Here is a 16,334-nt window from a genome sequence, read left to right as displayed (position 1 = left end):
TCTTCTGTCCTCTAACTCCTGAAGGCAAGCACAGTACCAGAGGTGACTCCTTGCCTGGGTAGCAGGTCTGTTCTGTCATGCAGCAATGGAGACAACCCACCTCTCCATCAGTGTGGAGGGTGGTATAGACTAAATTGACTTACTAAAACATAGAGGTCTTGATGAGAGGTAGGAATGTAAGCTTATGAGAGGAGAGAGAAAACTGGATGCCAAATCAGCAGGAGGGTCTGCTTATAGGTGGCAAATGAGAAGAGACTATATAGGGTAAATAGACAGTCATTGTGGACTTCAGACTAGAGGGACCGAGGGACTAGGATCATGAACTTTTCAAGTCTATTTTTAGGCATGTCTCTCTTTGACATAATCCAGTGATACCTTACTAGGCACATACATAACGGGACTTTTAGAACAAAGTCTGCTTGAAGGTTCTGCTAGAGCACTGGTTCTCAACCTGTGGGTCTCTTGACCCACCTTTTGGGATCACATATCAGATACCCTGCATATCACATATTTACAGTTCATAACAGCAGCAAAATTACAGTCGTAAAATAGCAATGAAATAATTTTATGGTTGAAGTCACCACAACATGAAAAACTGTAGTAGAAGGCTGTAACATTAGGAAGGTGGAGAACCACTGTGCTAGAGGAATCTGGATTCAGTGACAGATGAAAAGCACAGGCTTAGAAGTCTCAGAAGTTAAGATGAAGGCAGAGATTGGAGAAGAAAAACAAGTATTTGGGAAAAGTGGCATTGTGTTATGGAAGGTAAACGGAGAAAGGGTTCAGGAAGGGAGCTGGAGGGGAAAAACCCATTTTAGAAGGTACATGTCTGCCAGGCAATGGTGGCACATGCCTTTAGTCCTAGCACTTGGGAGGCAGGGGCAGGTGGATTTCTGAGTTTGAGGTCAGCCTGGTCTACAGAGTGAGTTCCAGGACAGCCAGGGCTACACAGAGAAACCCTGTCTCGAAAAACAAACAAAAAAATAAATAAATAAAATCTAAAAAAGAAGGTACATGTCAGGCTGCACTGGATTTGAACCTGGGACTCAGCACAACCCCTGAGTGTACATCCTTAAGTAGGATGTTCCCTTGGGGAGCAGTGGCGGCCACAGAAGCCAGGCAGAGATGAAGCTACTCACTGTATAAAGCTTCAGAGTAGAGGAGAGAGATCTCTGAGGAGAGAACTGAATTCCAGACTCTAAGATGACTTTAAATACGTTTTTTTAAGATAGGGTCTTATGTAACCTAGGCTGGCCTCCCACAATGTAGCTGAGAGAATACAGCATCTACTCCTGATCTTCCTACCTGTACCTCTAAATGCTGTTGTTAACAGGTATGCACTACCACATCTGGCTAAAATCTTAGTATCAGGGTATACAAGTGCAGAGGTGCTTTTCTCTTCAGGTGAGGTACGACAGAGACTGAGAGGCCTGTTCATTTTTTCCCTTTCCTCAGGTGTACCTTTCTTTCACAAATAGTCACAAAGCAATGCTTTCTATAGTACCTGGACTTAGGTTTTCTTAGATGACAGGCCGAATGTGTCCAGTCTTCCAGGCATCTGGATTTGCAGTTTCTCATTCACTCTGAAAGGAATAAAAAGGTATTTTATGAAGGCAGCTCACAACACAGTTTTAAAGATATAGGAAAATGAGACCAAATTGATAATTACAGATACAGACATGGTTTTGAGCCATGAAAGAGACTGAAACCAAGAACACTGCCAGTACTAATGTTAGCAAGGGTGCAGCCTAGGTGCCTCATGCCTACATTTATCAGACTCCTTAAAAAAAAAAAAAGTAAACATACTTTTATATGATCTGAGAGTCACACAAGCATCTGACAAAATGAATAGTAAACAATCACATAAGCCCCTACACAGATGCCCGAACTTGGACAAAATCATGATATCTGTTTACAAGTGGATGGATAAGCTTCAGTAGAGCCAGACAAAAGTGCAAAAAGAAGCTATCAAGGTGAGAAAAAATATATATTAAGTGAAAAATGCCAGTTTAAAATACCTACCTACTGTATGATCTTAATGTCGTATTCTGGAAATCTAGCCATTCCACAGTGTGTGCATATTTCAGAACTTTTTTTTATCTAAAATATGTATTTTTTTTTATCAGTAAAGAAATAAATATGGCATCAGGATAACACTATGCATAGGAATTAAGTCAGATTCATTACAGCCCTAACTGTCAAAGCTGTGCTCCAAGAAAGCTCCAAGAAAACCTGAGACTGTGGGGATGCTGTGCCCGTTTGTTTCCCAGGTAAGACAAACGTTAGGACATTAACATGAGCTTCAGGCTGCAGCCTGTAGAGAGTAGACCTGACAGACACCTCGTATCTGAAAACATGAACTCTTCCAGCTTAATAATAAGGAAAACAAACACCCAATTAGAACCAAGTATTGTGCAACTTAGCAGAGGAAAGCACAGGAGTGGCTAATGAACACTGAACAGGTATCTTGCCTTTGTTACATGGGAGACAGAACAATACCCACAAAATGTTTAAACTGAACCCTGAAACCTCCACTGTGGCAAGAACAAGATAGAATCAGGTCAGTCAGAAGTCGTCAGCAGGAGTGTAAAATGGCCTTGCAACTTCTCTAAGGTTTTTGCTTGGTCATCCTGGTCCCACAGGGTTCTCCTCTGAGAAGAACCTATCAGGCTCTTGTTGGTGAGCTTATTTACCTGAAAGTAGAAGCCTGTATGTACTTATAGCCATACAATCTGCAGCCATATGAAACATGGATGACTCTATAGTAAGCCAGCTGGATACCAAGACCAGGCAGTGAAGTTTCACTGATAAACTCCAGAACACGAAAAACTACCTGTTTACAGAGGGAAAAAAATAGTTGACTACAGGTCAAGGTTAGGAATGGGATGGCATGGAGGATTTAGCTGGTGATGCAAACTGTTACAAGGCCATCTATCTGTTAACAAACACTTGGAGGTGCTGGGTCTGGTGCTTCATGCCAAAGCTTGGCCTCTAATAATTCTCAAGGGAAAGCAAATTTGAAGGCTACTGGCCTAGGTAGGTGCTCACTACACTTCTCACCCTAGTCTTCACCAGCATTTCCAGGAACACTTGGACAGTACTGAGACTATAGTCTAGGCAGGAGTTGAACAAGTAAAAGACCAAGGAAAAGAAAAGATTTTACAAAACTTGGCTTTAAGGAAGTTCTCTCACTTCAACGTTCCTAATAGGCACAAGCATGGTGACACACAGCTAGAAGCTCACCACTTAGGTGAACCCACCTAAAAAGGGAAAGTGTAGAATTTTTGAGCTAGGGTCTCACTGTATAGACCTGACTGGTCTGCTGGTCTGGAACTAAACTCTGTAGACCAGGCTGGCCTAAGACTCAAACCTCATACAAAACTAGTCTGAACTGAGTTGCTCGAGAGGCAGAGGATTAAGCAGTAGCCAACATTATCCATAATGAGATTTGCTTTCACTTTCAAGATGCAAATTGTGTAGGTTTTTTTTTTAAAGTTTAAGACTTTCCTTCTTACCCAAATCAGGGAGGGAAAACCTGCCATTCCAGGAGCAGCTGCCAGGGCTGGTATGAGTGGCCCTTGTCCTGGCCAGACATCTTGTACTTTGGTCTAGATTTTGGCTCGCCGGACGGTGGTGGCACACGCCTTTAATCCCAGCACTTGGGAGGCAGAGGCAGGCTGATTTCTGAGTTCGAGGCCAGCCTGGTCTACAGAGTGAGTTCCAGGACAGCCAGGGCTACACAGAGAAACCCTGTCTCGAAAAAACAAAAAACAAACAAAAGATTTTGGCTCTTTGAAATGACTGTGCTCCAACTTCAAGGTAGCCCCACAGCAGTAGCTCCACAACCTTACGCCCAACAGACCTGCTGCTAGGGGCCAGCTTGAGGGACTGCCTGACCCAGTGGCAGGGACCAAAGAACAAATGCCTCTATAACCAAGTGACATACAAGTGGGATTGGGGTTGAGAACAAAATTGATTAGACTTAGGATCCTGGCAATGTAAATTGTTTTAATATTTTCAAAAGCACACAGAAATCTTGATTTATTAAAAAAATAAATATACAACATGACACATTTATTCATGATCCTGGGGCTCTTAAGAGGTCAAACTCTTTAATGGATGTGTCAAAACAAAAACACAAAACACATGATGTGTTCTATACAGAAGCACTTTCCAGTTGTAAAACACATCTCTTCAAGGCTCAGAAGGAATGAGTACCAGTCTTCTGCTGCAGAAAGCACTTCTAGGCTCAGCACTGAGGCTAAGAACAAGCCATGGGGCCTTTTCTCAGCCAGCCCCAATCTATGAAGCTGGGGCAGGAAGGCATGGTGCTTCAAGCAAGTGCAGAATGATTATGTGGCTCAATGCTCTCCCAAGAATTTCCAGTCTGAGAGCAGGAGGCTGAGAAGGTACACACACCAAATATTGTGACTCTAACACTGAATGGAGAAGTTGATTCTGCCAGGAGCGTAAGCTGTCATGACTGCCTTCGCCAGGTTTCGTGAGTGGTCAGGCTTGTGGGGAGGAACTGCCTTCTCTAGTGGGCAAGGAGAAAAGTACTTTCTGTGGCTGGATGAGCTCTCCTGAGTCATGGTACATCAACTGGGGATTCACAAAGAGGTTTTAACCTTTGTAGCACAACATAAAAAACAAAAATCCAGTCTCATTAGTAGATAGCTAAGTTTCAATTATACCTGAAGTGTTTTTATGTTGCCAACAGGCTGGAATGTATCTGTACAGTTTTATCTGCTGTGATTTCTTTGGCTGTCTTCCAATTAGATCTAGGAACTGTTCGGACACCCACAAGCCTATTTCCCAAGCTATGTTCTTCCTGGGATTCTTAAGATGGGTGGCTTTCATTCCTCACACAACTAACTGTCTACAGCTTTCCTAATCAGGGTGTGCTTCTGAATAGAAGAGGCCTTCAGCAGAAATGGCATCGCCAAGGCCTACAGTTCGAACAGGGTCTTTACACACCAACACGGGTGTGAAGTGGAAAGTTATTCCCTCCCTGTGCCACTCCACCACTGGCTTATTTGGGTTTAATACAATCCTGGAGCCGGATTCCAAGTGGGACGTCATAAACTCCTGAGGTGCTCTTAGAGATACTCGGTTGGTGTCTATGGTTTCCGTGGCACAGGCTTGTGTCCCAGCTACACGAGCTCCAGCAGCCACAGCTGCAAGCTGGTTGGCCCAGTGTCCGTCCACAGTTGCCAGAATGTGGTAGACCAATGTGTGGAAATGGATCCTGGTGAGATCCGAGGGTCTGCTTTTACTCCTTCCATGTTCTTTCAAGATCCAGAAGAGGATATCACTGACCATGCCCACATCAGGAACACCATCCCAGGAGGAGAGAGACGCATGGGGTCCAGAGGCCGACTGGCTGAGAAATAGCAGCTCCTGTTCATTCAGCCCAAGAGAAGCCACTGCGGGAAAGACCTGCTAACAAAAATAATGACAGGTCTCTTTTTGGTGGACACAACTCCTTGAGCATTAGGACACAGCCAATGACTAGAGGTTGGGCAGGCATCTCTGAAACTAGTTTCAGGTATGAAATCTCTGACTGTCTCCACCTTTATGACCACTTGGGAAACTGCAGAGTTGCGCAACACCTTCCAGACCTCGTCCTGTTCTGTGTCACTGTAAACAGGCAGGAGACAACGCACCACTGTGGAGGCTCTTCCTCTGCCTTTTGTCTCTGCATACAGACCAGAGACTCTTACCACAGAGGGTTCAAGGGCTTCAGCAGAGATCCTGCCTTAGACACATCCATGTTTTCTTACCCATGTACAAAATAACACTGGTACTTCATATGAAACTGATGGTTCCTGAGGGCGCGCTCACCTTACGTCTTTTACACTTTCTGGGTGGAGATTCATGGACTACCTAAGCTCACAGAGCTGATGAGCAGTCAAGCTGACACGCTGGCCAGCTGTGAAGAGCCTGTTTAGGCCTGGGACTTAGCCAAATCCTCCCTAAAGGGAGGTGTAAGACACCTAGCACTAGGAAGTCATGCTCACTCGACATTTGTGTTTAATCAAAAGCAGCTGAGTTAGGCTCTGTTTTTGTCTCTGAAATTTGAAAACAAACAAACAAAAAAAAAACCAAACCCATATCCGGACACTCTTCACTTAAAGTCCTCGCTCCAAAGGAAGAACCATGGCTCAGGCCTGTCAGTGACACTGCCACAGCCCTAACCCAGTAGGGGACATTATTACCAGTCCTGGATCCGTCCTGGCTCCCCTGTACCCAGATCTGAGTGACACACCACCCACATGTCAGTCAGTGGACCTGTCAGAGCCCAAACACCTGGGCTTATAAGAGAAAAGAACTTCCTTTTGAGGCCCCCAGGATCAGAGGCAGCCTGCGAATGGCCCATATGGTTACCTGATGCACAATACTGCTCATGAGCTCCCTGTTGGTCATACTGGCCAGCTCTAGGTGAACTGGAACACCAGTGGGGATGTCAGAAATGGAGGTCACAACCTACAAGGAGGAGGACAGCAGTGTCATTAGGACAGAAGTCAGGGGAGAGGAAGCAAGCAGCCCAGATGTACTCAAAACACCCTTTGCATCCTCAAGAATTAGAAGCAGTGCAGGTCCCCACTTCTGTGGCCAATAGCTGCTTGTCCCAATAGAAAAACTCTACTCTGTAGGGAGCTACCAGAATTATAGAATCAGAGGACACAGAACTGCCCCTGTTTATGTTCATGTTGTCTCCTATTCCTGGGACCTAAATTGAGCAGTTGGCCCCAATGTATACAGACCTGCAGGAAGCATGGTGTAGCTGGTGTGAAGTGAGATGGTACAGAAAACACAAAACATAGCTACAAACCCTGCAGCTTGCAGCCACACTCAGTTAAGTACAGGACACAGAAGCTCAGGCAAGATGTCCTCAACTGCCCTACTGCTGCTACCTTGATGAAGCAGAGCCTAAGACAAGGCAGCATCAGCTAGAGGCCCAGTGGCAGGAGCCTGAAGGAAAACACCAGCGGAGACCTACAAGTCTGTAGCAGAGCTATTACCTCCAAGAGCCTCTTCCTCTGGAGCTCCTTGCTTTGTCCCTCCATCATGTGCAATCCAGAAAGGACCACCAGGTCAGGCTGGAACTCCTCCAGGCTAGCCACAAACACCTCCAGCATATTCATGGCCCCGTTGGAGAGGTCGTGAGAGAAGATGAACCGGTTGGCATGGGGAGCTTTAAACGGGCCCCACTCCTCCCCTAGAAAAGCCCAGTCAACACAATAGGAAGAAAAGGAAGAGGCTTTCAGTCTCCCAACTTCAGGGAACTTGCAGGTGCCTCACAGGAGCTTTGGCTTAGCATGCTGGTCTGTGGCCAAGCAGACCCCTGGTGCGAGGTCAGCAGGACCTGCATCCAGAACAGGACTGCAGCAGATAAAAAAATCAAATCCTAAACCCAACTCTAACAAAGAAACAAAAACAGGTTGAGCCTTGTGTCTTTTAACATCATTAGCTTCCCTTAAGTTCCAAGAAAGCCCTGCTGTCTGCTGAACTCAAGCATGGGTCATGAGTACATGACTGGCCCATACCAGCACACAAGAACATACCAGCACACCCAACAGATAGGCCAGGCTGCCCTGCCAAGAGCCACACCCTGAGTACTTTTTACAGTGGAAGCTAAATAGGCTGAAAGCCTGAGCCTAGCTGACTGTCTCTTCTTGGTGTCCCTGGAGATGTCTGAGCTTTTGGATCTAAAGACTATTTAGCTGTTCCAATCATTTGTTTGCAGAATTGTTTTGGAGTAGTGACTGTTCCCTGACAAATTTAAGTGCTACTTCCTTCCTAAATTTGTCTTTCTCCTACCCCACCTCCATGAAGGTATCATTAGTTCCTCGGCAGAGCCACTAATGTGTCCTACTGTGTAGGACTGGCACAGATCTGCACTGACCTGTCAGGTAGCCACTGAGCTGAGGGCAAGCCTGTGTTTCCCTCATCACATCCCACTACTTCACAATGCATCTGCCACACACACAGCCACAGGAATGAGTGAGCAAAGAACAAGGGAAGAAGGAGACAGACAGATGACCTAAATGACTATGAGGACAAGCAATCCAGCACTTCTGCAATCAAGGCTGCACAATAGTGCAAACATACTCTCATGACAGTGCTAGGAAGCACTACTCAGCTTAGCCTGGGGGAAAGAACCACAGGGGTCTCAAGAGTTCTTCAGGGAACAGCAAGGCGAAGGTAAACAAGCTTCTGCAAGGCAGACAGGAGAATGTAGAGAATTGCTATTTCCACAAGACACAGGACTGATGGAGTGGTCTGAGATGATGGAGCTCGGCCTGGAATAACACCTAATGTGTCTTTCCTCACAAAATTAATTTCTTCTCTCAATTTATCAACTCAGTGAAAGCTCTGTGGTGACTCACTTGACTCCCAGACCAAAGCTGAGAGTGAGCTTTTCTGGGGTGCTCTGGTGAGAGAGAAGAAAACGAAAAGAAATATAAAGTTGATAGATGCTCTTGGAGTTTAGCAATCTAAGCTACAGAGAAGCCAGGAACTGCTTCAGCTGAAGTTGCCCTGAGGGCTATTGCCATCAGCCTGTCTCTTCCTGGAGCCTGTGGCAGTGCAGTTTCACATGAGGTTAACAAAAGGCCTGCTGCTCTGTCCAAGAAAAAAAAACTAGATATCCAAAAGTGAAGCTTATCAAGCGAAGGACAGAAACTGTTTTTGAGAAAGTGGAATGGGTTCCCCACCGCAACAGTCAGCGCTCTGACAGTATCCTCTCAACTCCCAAGCCACCATGAGAAATTAACTACAAAGCATGCAGGCAGGCCTGGGTGCCTACAGAAGTGGCAGGAACAGGCCCCCAGACACACACCTCAGCTCTCCAGTACTTCCAGACAGCTGCTTCCCACAGCAGCTCACAAGCGTACCCATTCCCAGGCTCATCCTCATCCTCACTTTTTACTACGGGAAAAAGTGTTAAACCTACTTCCTATTTGGAAACCCTGAACTCGGCAACTCGACACCTGTGTAGTACACCAAGTGTCCAGTCTTACTAAACGTCCATTCTTACTAAACAGTCTGTGGCTAAGTGTAGATCTGTCCTCGCCACAGTCCCCAGGTGTTTCTAGTATCTATCAGAGAGAACTTGGAAACAACTAGTCCCTTCTGTGTTTTTGGAGACATGGGTACTTTTCAACAAGCATATATTATACCTCGAATGACAGTAAATTACTCTAGGTGAGTGAGGGTCACTGTCTGACTTGGAAGTGAGTCACTAAAGAGCATTAAGTATTCCCATAAGGACATCCATTGCTGTGTGGATGCCCAGTCTTTTAACATGAGTGATGTGTTGACTCAGAAACTAAAGAGCTCTTGAGTGCAGGAAAAGATATAAGCAGGAAACACAGGTATTGAACATTTGTCCAGGAATCAGACCTCCATTCTTGTAACATAAAATCCACTGGATGGGTTACTTTGGATTCGTTAACACTGGAATATTATGTAAGTGGAACAAACATACATAATGCTACATTTCACCTCCAGGAAAGGAGGAGGTACTCCCATGAAAGCTTGCCAGAGGCCTGGCATCAATCTCAAGCAGCCTGGAAGGGCTGGGCCTGAAAAGTCCCAGACAGTATCCAGGAGAGCTGAGCAAACATTTGCTGCCCTTCTTAGCTCTTGGTAAGAAAGGAAAACTTTATTATTATAACATTTTCACATTTAACGGTGACAGACCTCTCCTGCAGCCTCTTTCTCTAGATTCATACCAGTGCTGTCTACAGACAGAAGTACTGCCTTCAATGCTGTTATACCCTGTCACACAGCATGGAGACAATGGCTACTGTCAGCTCCTTAGAACAGTGGGCTGGAAAATCTTTGGTATGGGAACCCAAACGGGAGCCTGCTAATTGACAAGGACATCTGGCACAGTCACACAGTGCACTACAGACCTCTGCCCATCCTCCCACCAGGACTCAGGAACTCCTCCCACTCACACCCTCGTCTTCCTTACCTGCCAGGTACTCTAAAATAAGGTGGAATTCATCCTCTTCCTGCAGTGACTCTGGTGGAACAAACACATTGTCATCAAGAAGTTCATGCAGCTTTGGGCCAATTGGACCACAAAGAAGAACCTAGAGACAATAAGTAACATCAAATCAGTCTCCCAGGAGATCAGTTCTGAACCCACCGAATATAGACAGTAACCAGTAAGGTGTGTTTGAGCCAATTCTATTCATTTTAGCAAGCTATCAGAATCTAGTTGACTCTTCTCTTGATCTGGAGGTTTGTAGCACAGGAACCCTTTATCAGCAGGGCATAGGTTTGTAAGAGTATGACCACAATGTACCTAGTTTTACAGAATGACAAAGTCCTAGCTGTTCAATATCTACGCAATTTCTGTGGCCCACACTCAATTACAGAGTGAATGTGTCTCCCTCAAGTTTAGACATTGAAGGCCTAACCCTGGTGTGATGCTGTTGGAACTAGAGCCTTTATGGGGACAATGATTAAATAAGGTCTTAGACGATGAAACACAGTTAGCCACCCATATGTAAGTCAACAAAAGGGCCCGTAACATCTTCCTGAAACTCATTTTGGACCTTCAAGCCTCCAAAACTTTGAGAAAGTAATTTTTCGATTTAACACTGTTTATAGTATTTTATTATAAGACAGCCAAGGCAGACACACAGACACACACAGAGACATACACTCTGTTAACAGGGGCGGGATGGGCAGTTTTCTTTCTTTTCCTGAGGTGGTAAACTAGCTATGTAGTCCAGGTTGGCCTCAGACTCACCCTCTGCCTGCCACAGGCTCCTGGGGGGCTCGGATGGCAAGAACACATACTGTGTGAAGCTCCTACACAGTCTTTTTAAAAATCCCTTGTATTTTGTGTAAGCAAAAAGACATGGGAGTGTTTGCTCAAAGCTGCCAAATAAAAATATTTGTTGAAATTTTTACAGTACAGGAAAAGAGGGCCACTTCTTTTCACCAGATGTCCATGGCTAGTGAATGAGTCTATGGGACTGCCTCCTCACTATGCTAAACTGCTGTGACCACAGAGCCTTCAACTTAGGGAACGTGCTCTGAAACATTTCTAAAACCTTTGGCTTCAGCCTGAGCCTGGGCTTCCTCCTGGCTGTTATCGCTAGACGCCCCTTCCTATCCCGGCTGAACCACACATAGTCCAGTGAAGTGTCTGTCACACCCCTCAAGACCAAACTGACAGACTCAAAACATAAAGGGGCATTGTGAAAACACTCCCTGGATATCCCTATTTTGGTTCAGATTGACACACCCTACTCAGACACCTCACAGCCATCTTCATTGGCAAATGAGCACTTTATTTGTACGCTGTTTTGTACAGAGACTCATTAGCTTCTGAGTAAAAATACACCTCCCTCTCTGCTTTCCACTTTGATATGGATGCCTCCTGTCAGTTCCAAAATCTCTTGGTCCTGTCACTTTATTGCCTTTCCCCTAATCCTTGCCTAGAGTTTCACTTCTGAGATAGTGAGAACCACATCCCTAAAACAACAAAAAATAGGCCAACCACAGGAAATGAGTTTCGAAGCACTCGGACGTTAGGCAGAGTCCAACCATCCACATACAGCACAAATTAACCTGCGGAGCCCTACAGATACATCTTACCACAGGAGGACGTCCAGATGTTTAAATCTGGAAAAATTATGACTCACTAACAGACTGGCATCAAAGGGAATGTTATTAATAACAGGAAGTCTTTCGGGGGAACGGCAACAAGAGGAGGTGGAAATGTGGATTGAGAATGTGGACTGAGAAGAAAGAGCAATGAGATGGGGGTGGGTGGGTGAGGGGTGTGGCTGCTTAATGATAAAGAGTAGGGAAAGACACACGCAACACGCAGTGAGTGCAGTGGAAGGTTTATAACTCGTGTGACAGCTAAGGCGGTGACAACACATCCTGAGATGGTTCAGCAGGTAAAATCGCTTGCCACCAAGCCTGATAACCTGACCCTGATGCCAGTGGTATGGTGGAAGGAGAGAAATGACTTCCACAGTTTGTCTCCTGATCTCCATATGTATCTATGTGCATGCTGTGGCACATGCACAGACACACAGACACAAAAGCAATATATAAAAATATATAAACTGGGCATGGTAGTGCATGCCTTTAATCCCAACATTCCAGAGGCAGGTGAACCTGAGTTCTATGCCAGCCTGGGCTACACAGTGAGATCCTATCTCCAAACAAAATATATTTACATATATAAACAAAGTGTGGAAAAAGCTTATTTTTAAAAGGTAGTAATTATTAAAATCTAGCATATTTAAAATTCTTTGGCAGCTGGTCTACAGAATATAGCATTAAGGGAGGGAGGTTTCAACGTTTTAAAGTTCTTATAGGACATATGTTGGAGAATGGGTGTGTACTTTAAGATGTAGTCACTCTGAGAGAACAGAGACCCCCAAAGGCTCCTGCTGAGCCTGATGGAACACTCAGAGCTCAGCAGAAAAAGTAATCCCAGGCCCTGGGGGCTCCTGTAACTATGAGAAAAGTTATGGTCTTACCTGTACTGATTTCTAGGCTAGACTAAGTCACACAGTCTGGGGCTTCCTACCACAGCCCCAAAAAGCTGAGAGTTAGTCAGAGATCCCCATCTCTGAGAGCTCTGAAGGCTGGTCCAGTCCCCTGCATACCCCATTATGAGATGCAAATGTCTCCAATGCTGCTGCTCTCCACCTCCAGCCCGTCTCCTGTGAAGGTCTTCTGAGGGTTGGCTTGTGTCAGTTCCTACCCAGGAATCTGTCATTCTAGTCTTACTGTTTCTAACCCAGGACTGTAATAAACTGAAATGCTGTTTTCCAGGAATACACTGTCATTGTTCTCTTGAATTCTAAGCGTCTGTGATCACCTATACAAATACTGTGCCCATTTAAGGCCTTCATTGGGGAAGAGAGAATCATTAGGTCCCAAACTCACAAGGTTCTGTTCTCCCCCTCTCCAAGAGGCAGTTAATGTTCACTAGGAGAAAGATGGTGCGTGCGTGTGCGTGCGTGTGCGTGCGTGTGCGTGCGTGTGCGTGCGTGTGCGTGCGTGTGTGTGCGTGTGTGTGTCTCCTTGGTGGTATATCAGCTCCATGTTCCTATAATTAATGTCTCTCCCATACTCTTAAAGGCAGGCTAGATTTGAGTTGACCCTTTACTTTGGTTTGCTGGTGGTGCCCTATATCTGCTGTGAACAGACGTTTATTTGCTTGTCTCCCTGTTTATCACACAACTGTGATAAACTAAAGATAGTCAGTGTAAGGCTGGAGATACGGTAGGGTGGTTAGGAGCACTGGATGCTCTTCTAGAAGACCTGGTCCAATTCTCAGCACCTGCGTGGCTGCTATCAACCACCTGCAACTCCAGTTTCAGGAGAAACGATGCCCCCTTCTGGCTTCCATGGGCACTGCACGTATGTGATACACAGACACATAAATGGAAGCAAAACATACATACACGTTAAAAAAAAGTTCAATATAAACCTTAAAGAAACTGCTGAAATAGCAAAGCTAAAAACCACAGCTAGCAAGTCAAAGAAGGTAAAATTAAGTGGAATAAATATAAAACAAGAAGATTAAACAGTAGAGCAAGCAGACACACATGGCAAGATGTCAGATTTAAATCTAACTCAATATGCCAATAGCATTAAATGCAGACGGCCTCACTCACTCTCTCAGTTACTATTTTATTGCTGTGAGGAGACACCATGCATGACCAAACCAACTCTTAGGAAGTATTTAACTGGGGGCTGATAGCTCTGAATTAATTGTTGTTCTCTTCCTCCCCTGTGGTTCTAGAGCGGCAGCTGAGTTTTACATCCTGATCCAAAGGCAGCAGGCAGAGAGACTGGGCCTAGTGTGGGCTTTTTAAAATTTCAAAGCCCACTCTCAGTGACACGCCTCCTCCAACAAGGCCACTATTGTTCCTATAAGGATGGCTACACCTCCTAGTCCTTCCAAGACAGTTCCATTCCCTGGTTACGTCAGCATTTGCATTCATGAACCTGTAAGGGCCATTTCATTCAAACCACCATACCCACCTAAAGGCAGAGATTATGTAACTGGATAAAAAAGCAAGTCCCACTATATATCATCTACCAAAAAACATTAACTATGAATATGCAAATAGAGTATAAACACAAGGATAGAAAAAGATAGATACCATACTAATACACTGAATGGGCAAAGGCCGGAGAAAAGTTAGAGGTGACCCTGGCTCTATGCAGCTTTAAGAACTGAGCATCAATACCAATAGTAGATGCTACTCAAAGCTGACTGAAGAGGGAATGACCAAGACAGGAACTGGCAGAGGGCATGGATAGCTCTACTTGTTCCTAAAATCTTAGACACAGACAGAATAGCTCAACAAAGAACACCTTATAGTTCTTTGCATTCTTCCAATGGCCACTCACCAAAGGACCATGTGTATATAAAAAAGAAACCTGGCTTACCCAACAGTAGCAATAAGTAGCAAGATGGAGAAAGAGATTTATCTTGCTGGACTAGTCACCAGGAATGCCAACAGAATGGGACAAAAATAGCAATTAGTAAAAGAATGACATGTAGAAAACTCTCAAGTATTTAGGAATCAACCAACGCACCTCTATTAAAGGGCACATCTTAAGAAATCAAAGAGATAACACAAAGTTCTGAACCTAATAATAACAACAACCTTCCCATATTGAAAACCCAAAGTCCAGGACATGGTGAATTCTATAAATATTTAGGACAGTATAAAAAATACTACTAATAAAAATAATAAAATTTATATAAATTCTTTTTTTTTCAGCTTGGTTTCATTTTATTTCTTAATTCCAGGAAGATTTTGTGTGTGTGTGTGTGTGTTTTTATTGGATATTTTATTTACAGTTCAGATGTTATCCCCTTACCCCATTTCCCCCTCCCCTCCTAAATTCTTTTTAAAAATTTGAGCCAGGCAGTGGTGGCACCCACCTTTAATCCCAGCACTTGGGAGGCAGAGGAAGGCAGATTTCTGAGTTCGAGGCCAGCCTGGTCTACAGAGTGAGTTCCAGGAGAGCCAGGGCTACACAGAGAAACCCTGTCTCGAAAAACAAACAAGTAATCAAAACAAAACAAACAAACAAACAAACAAACTTGAAATGAGGCAGGCAAATGGCACAGCAGTTAGGGTACCTGTTGCCAAGCCTGTCGGTCTAATTTGATCCCCACGTGGATTACGTGGTAGATACCCAACACTGGGACTCATTCTCTCACCTCCAGAAATGAATCATGGCATGAGATGCATGTGCATGCCCCATTTATGGAATAGAAACCAACATCAAAAAAAAACCAAGCCAAACATAAATATGCAAGGAGGAGGAAATATATCTCAATTAATTCTACTACACAACGCCATTATTATACTCATAGCAAAATGAGACATTGTAAGAACAACACAAATCACTATCTCCCCACAGAAACCGATGTAAACACTTTAAACAAAATTTCAGTAAATGGAACCTAACTTACAAAAAAGTAATGCATCGTGAATACAGTTTATCCCAAGGGTCCAAAGTTGGTTTAACATCAGAAAAGGAGGCTGGTGGTATAGGTTAGTAATACTGTGCTTCTCTAGCATGCATGTGGCCCAATAACATACTTAAAAAAAAAAAAAAAAAAAAAAAAGGAAGCCAGGCATGGTGGCACACGCCTTTAATCCCAGCACTCAGAGGCAGAGGCAGTCAATCTCCAAGTTCAAGTGAGTTCTAGGACAGCCAGAGCTACAGAGAAACTATGGTACAAAAATAAATAATGAATAAATGAATGATTTCTTTTTTTAAAGGAGCATCAGTGTTTAAGAAAGGGCAAACATTTTTTTAAAAAGGGATGTGCTGGAGAGATGGCTCAGTAGCCAGGAGCCCCGGTTACACATGTGCATATGATACACACACACACACACACACACACACACACACAGACTTTTTGTAGTACTAAAAGATCATACCCATGGCTTTGCATAAGCACCATATCACTGAGCCAGACCCCCTAGTCCTCACAAATAAAGGGCACCTCTCTCTTCTGCCAGCTGACTTCTCTCTCACCATCAGTCACTCAGCCTTTACTAGACTCTCCAGATCTACTTCTAAGAAACAGAGCACAGTTCTAAAGCTAGATTTACGCTGGTTCAAATCATAGGTCTAGGTAACACTAGGCAGGCGATGTAACCTTGAGCTGCTAGACTCACTTTTCTATATCCAAGGGGAAGAATAAAAGGAGGATTTCCCTTACCGGCTCTGTGATCTGTGAGGATTAAATGAATCAATCTCTCTCTCTCTCTCTCTCTCTCTCTCTCTCTCTCTCTCTCTCTCTCTCT

The 16,334-nt window shown here is 44.4% G+C and overlaps 1 protein-coding gene across 2 annotated transcripts in view; it reads right to left on the bottom strand.

The window, feature by feature from the left end:
- Window positions 1–3,988: 3,988 nt before the first annotated feature.
- The window catches only part of Adpgk (ADP dependent glucokinase), a 25,409-nt gene continuing 13,063 nt past the window's right edge, over window positions 3,989–16,334 (bottom strand). The window contains exons 4-7 of one of the 2 annotated variants that reach the window (XM_028774382.1): window positions 9,986–10,106; window positions 7,026–7,222; window positions 6,388–6,486; window positions 3,989–5,442 (exon numbers count right to left, since the gene is read on the bottom strand). In XM_028774382.1, the coding sequence (XP_028630215.1) occupies window positions 4,891–5,442; window positions 6,388–6,486; window positions 7,026–7,222; window positions 9,986–10,106 (969 nt within the window). In that variant the 3' untranslated portion in view covers window positions 3,989–4,890. The remainder of the gene's footprint in view (window positions 5,443–6,387; window positions 6,487–7,025; window positions 7,223–9,985; window positions 10,107–16,334) is intronic. The other variant, XM_028774383.1, reaches the window with a different exon arrangement.

Source organism: Grammomys surdaster, unplaced genomic scaffold (assembly GCF_004785775.1).
Source record: "Grammomys surdaster isolate TR1022 unplaced genomic scaffold, NIH_TR_1.0 241, whole genome shotgun sequence".
Lineage (NCBI taxonomy): Eukaryota > Metazoa > Chordata > Mammalia > Rodentia > Muridae > Grammomys > Grammomys surdaster.
This window is presented reverse-complemented; position numbering and strand designations above follow the sequence as displayed.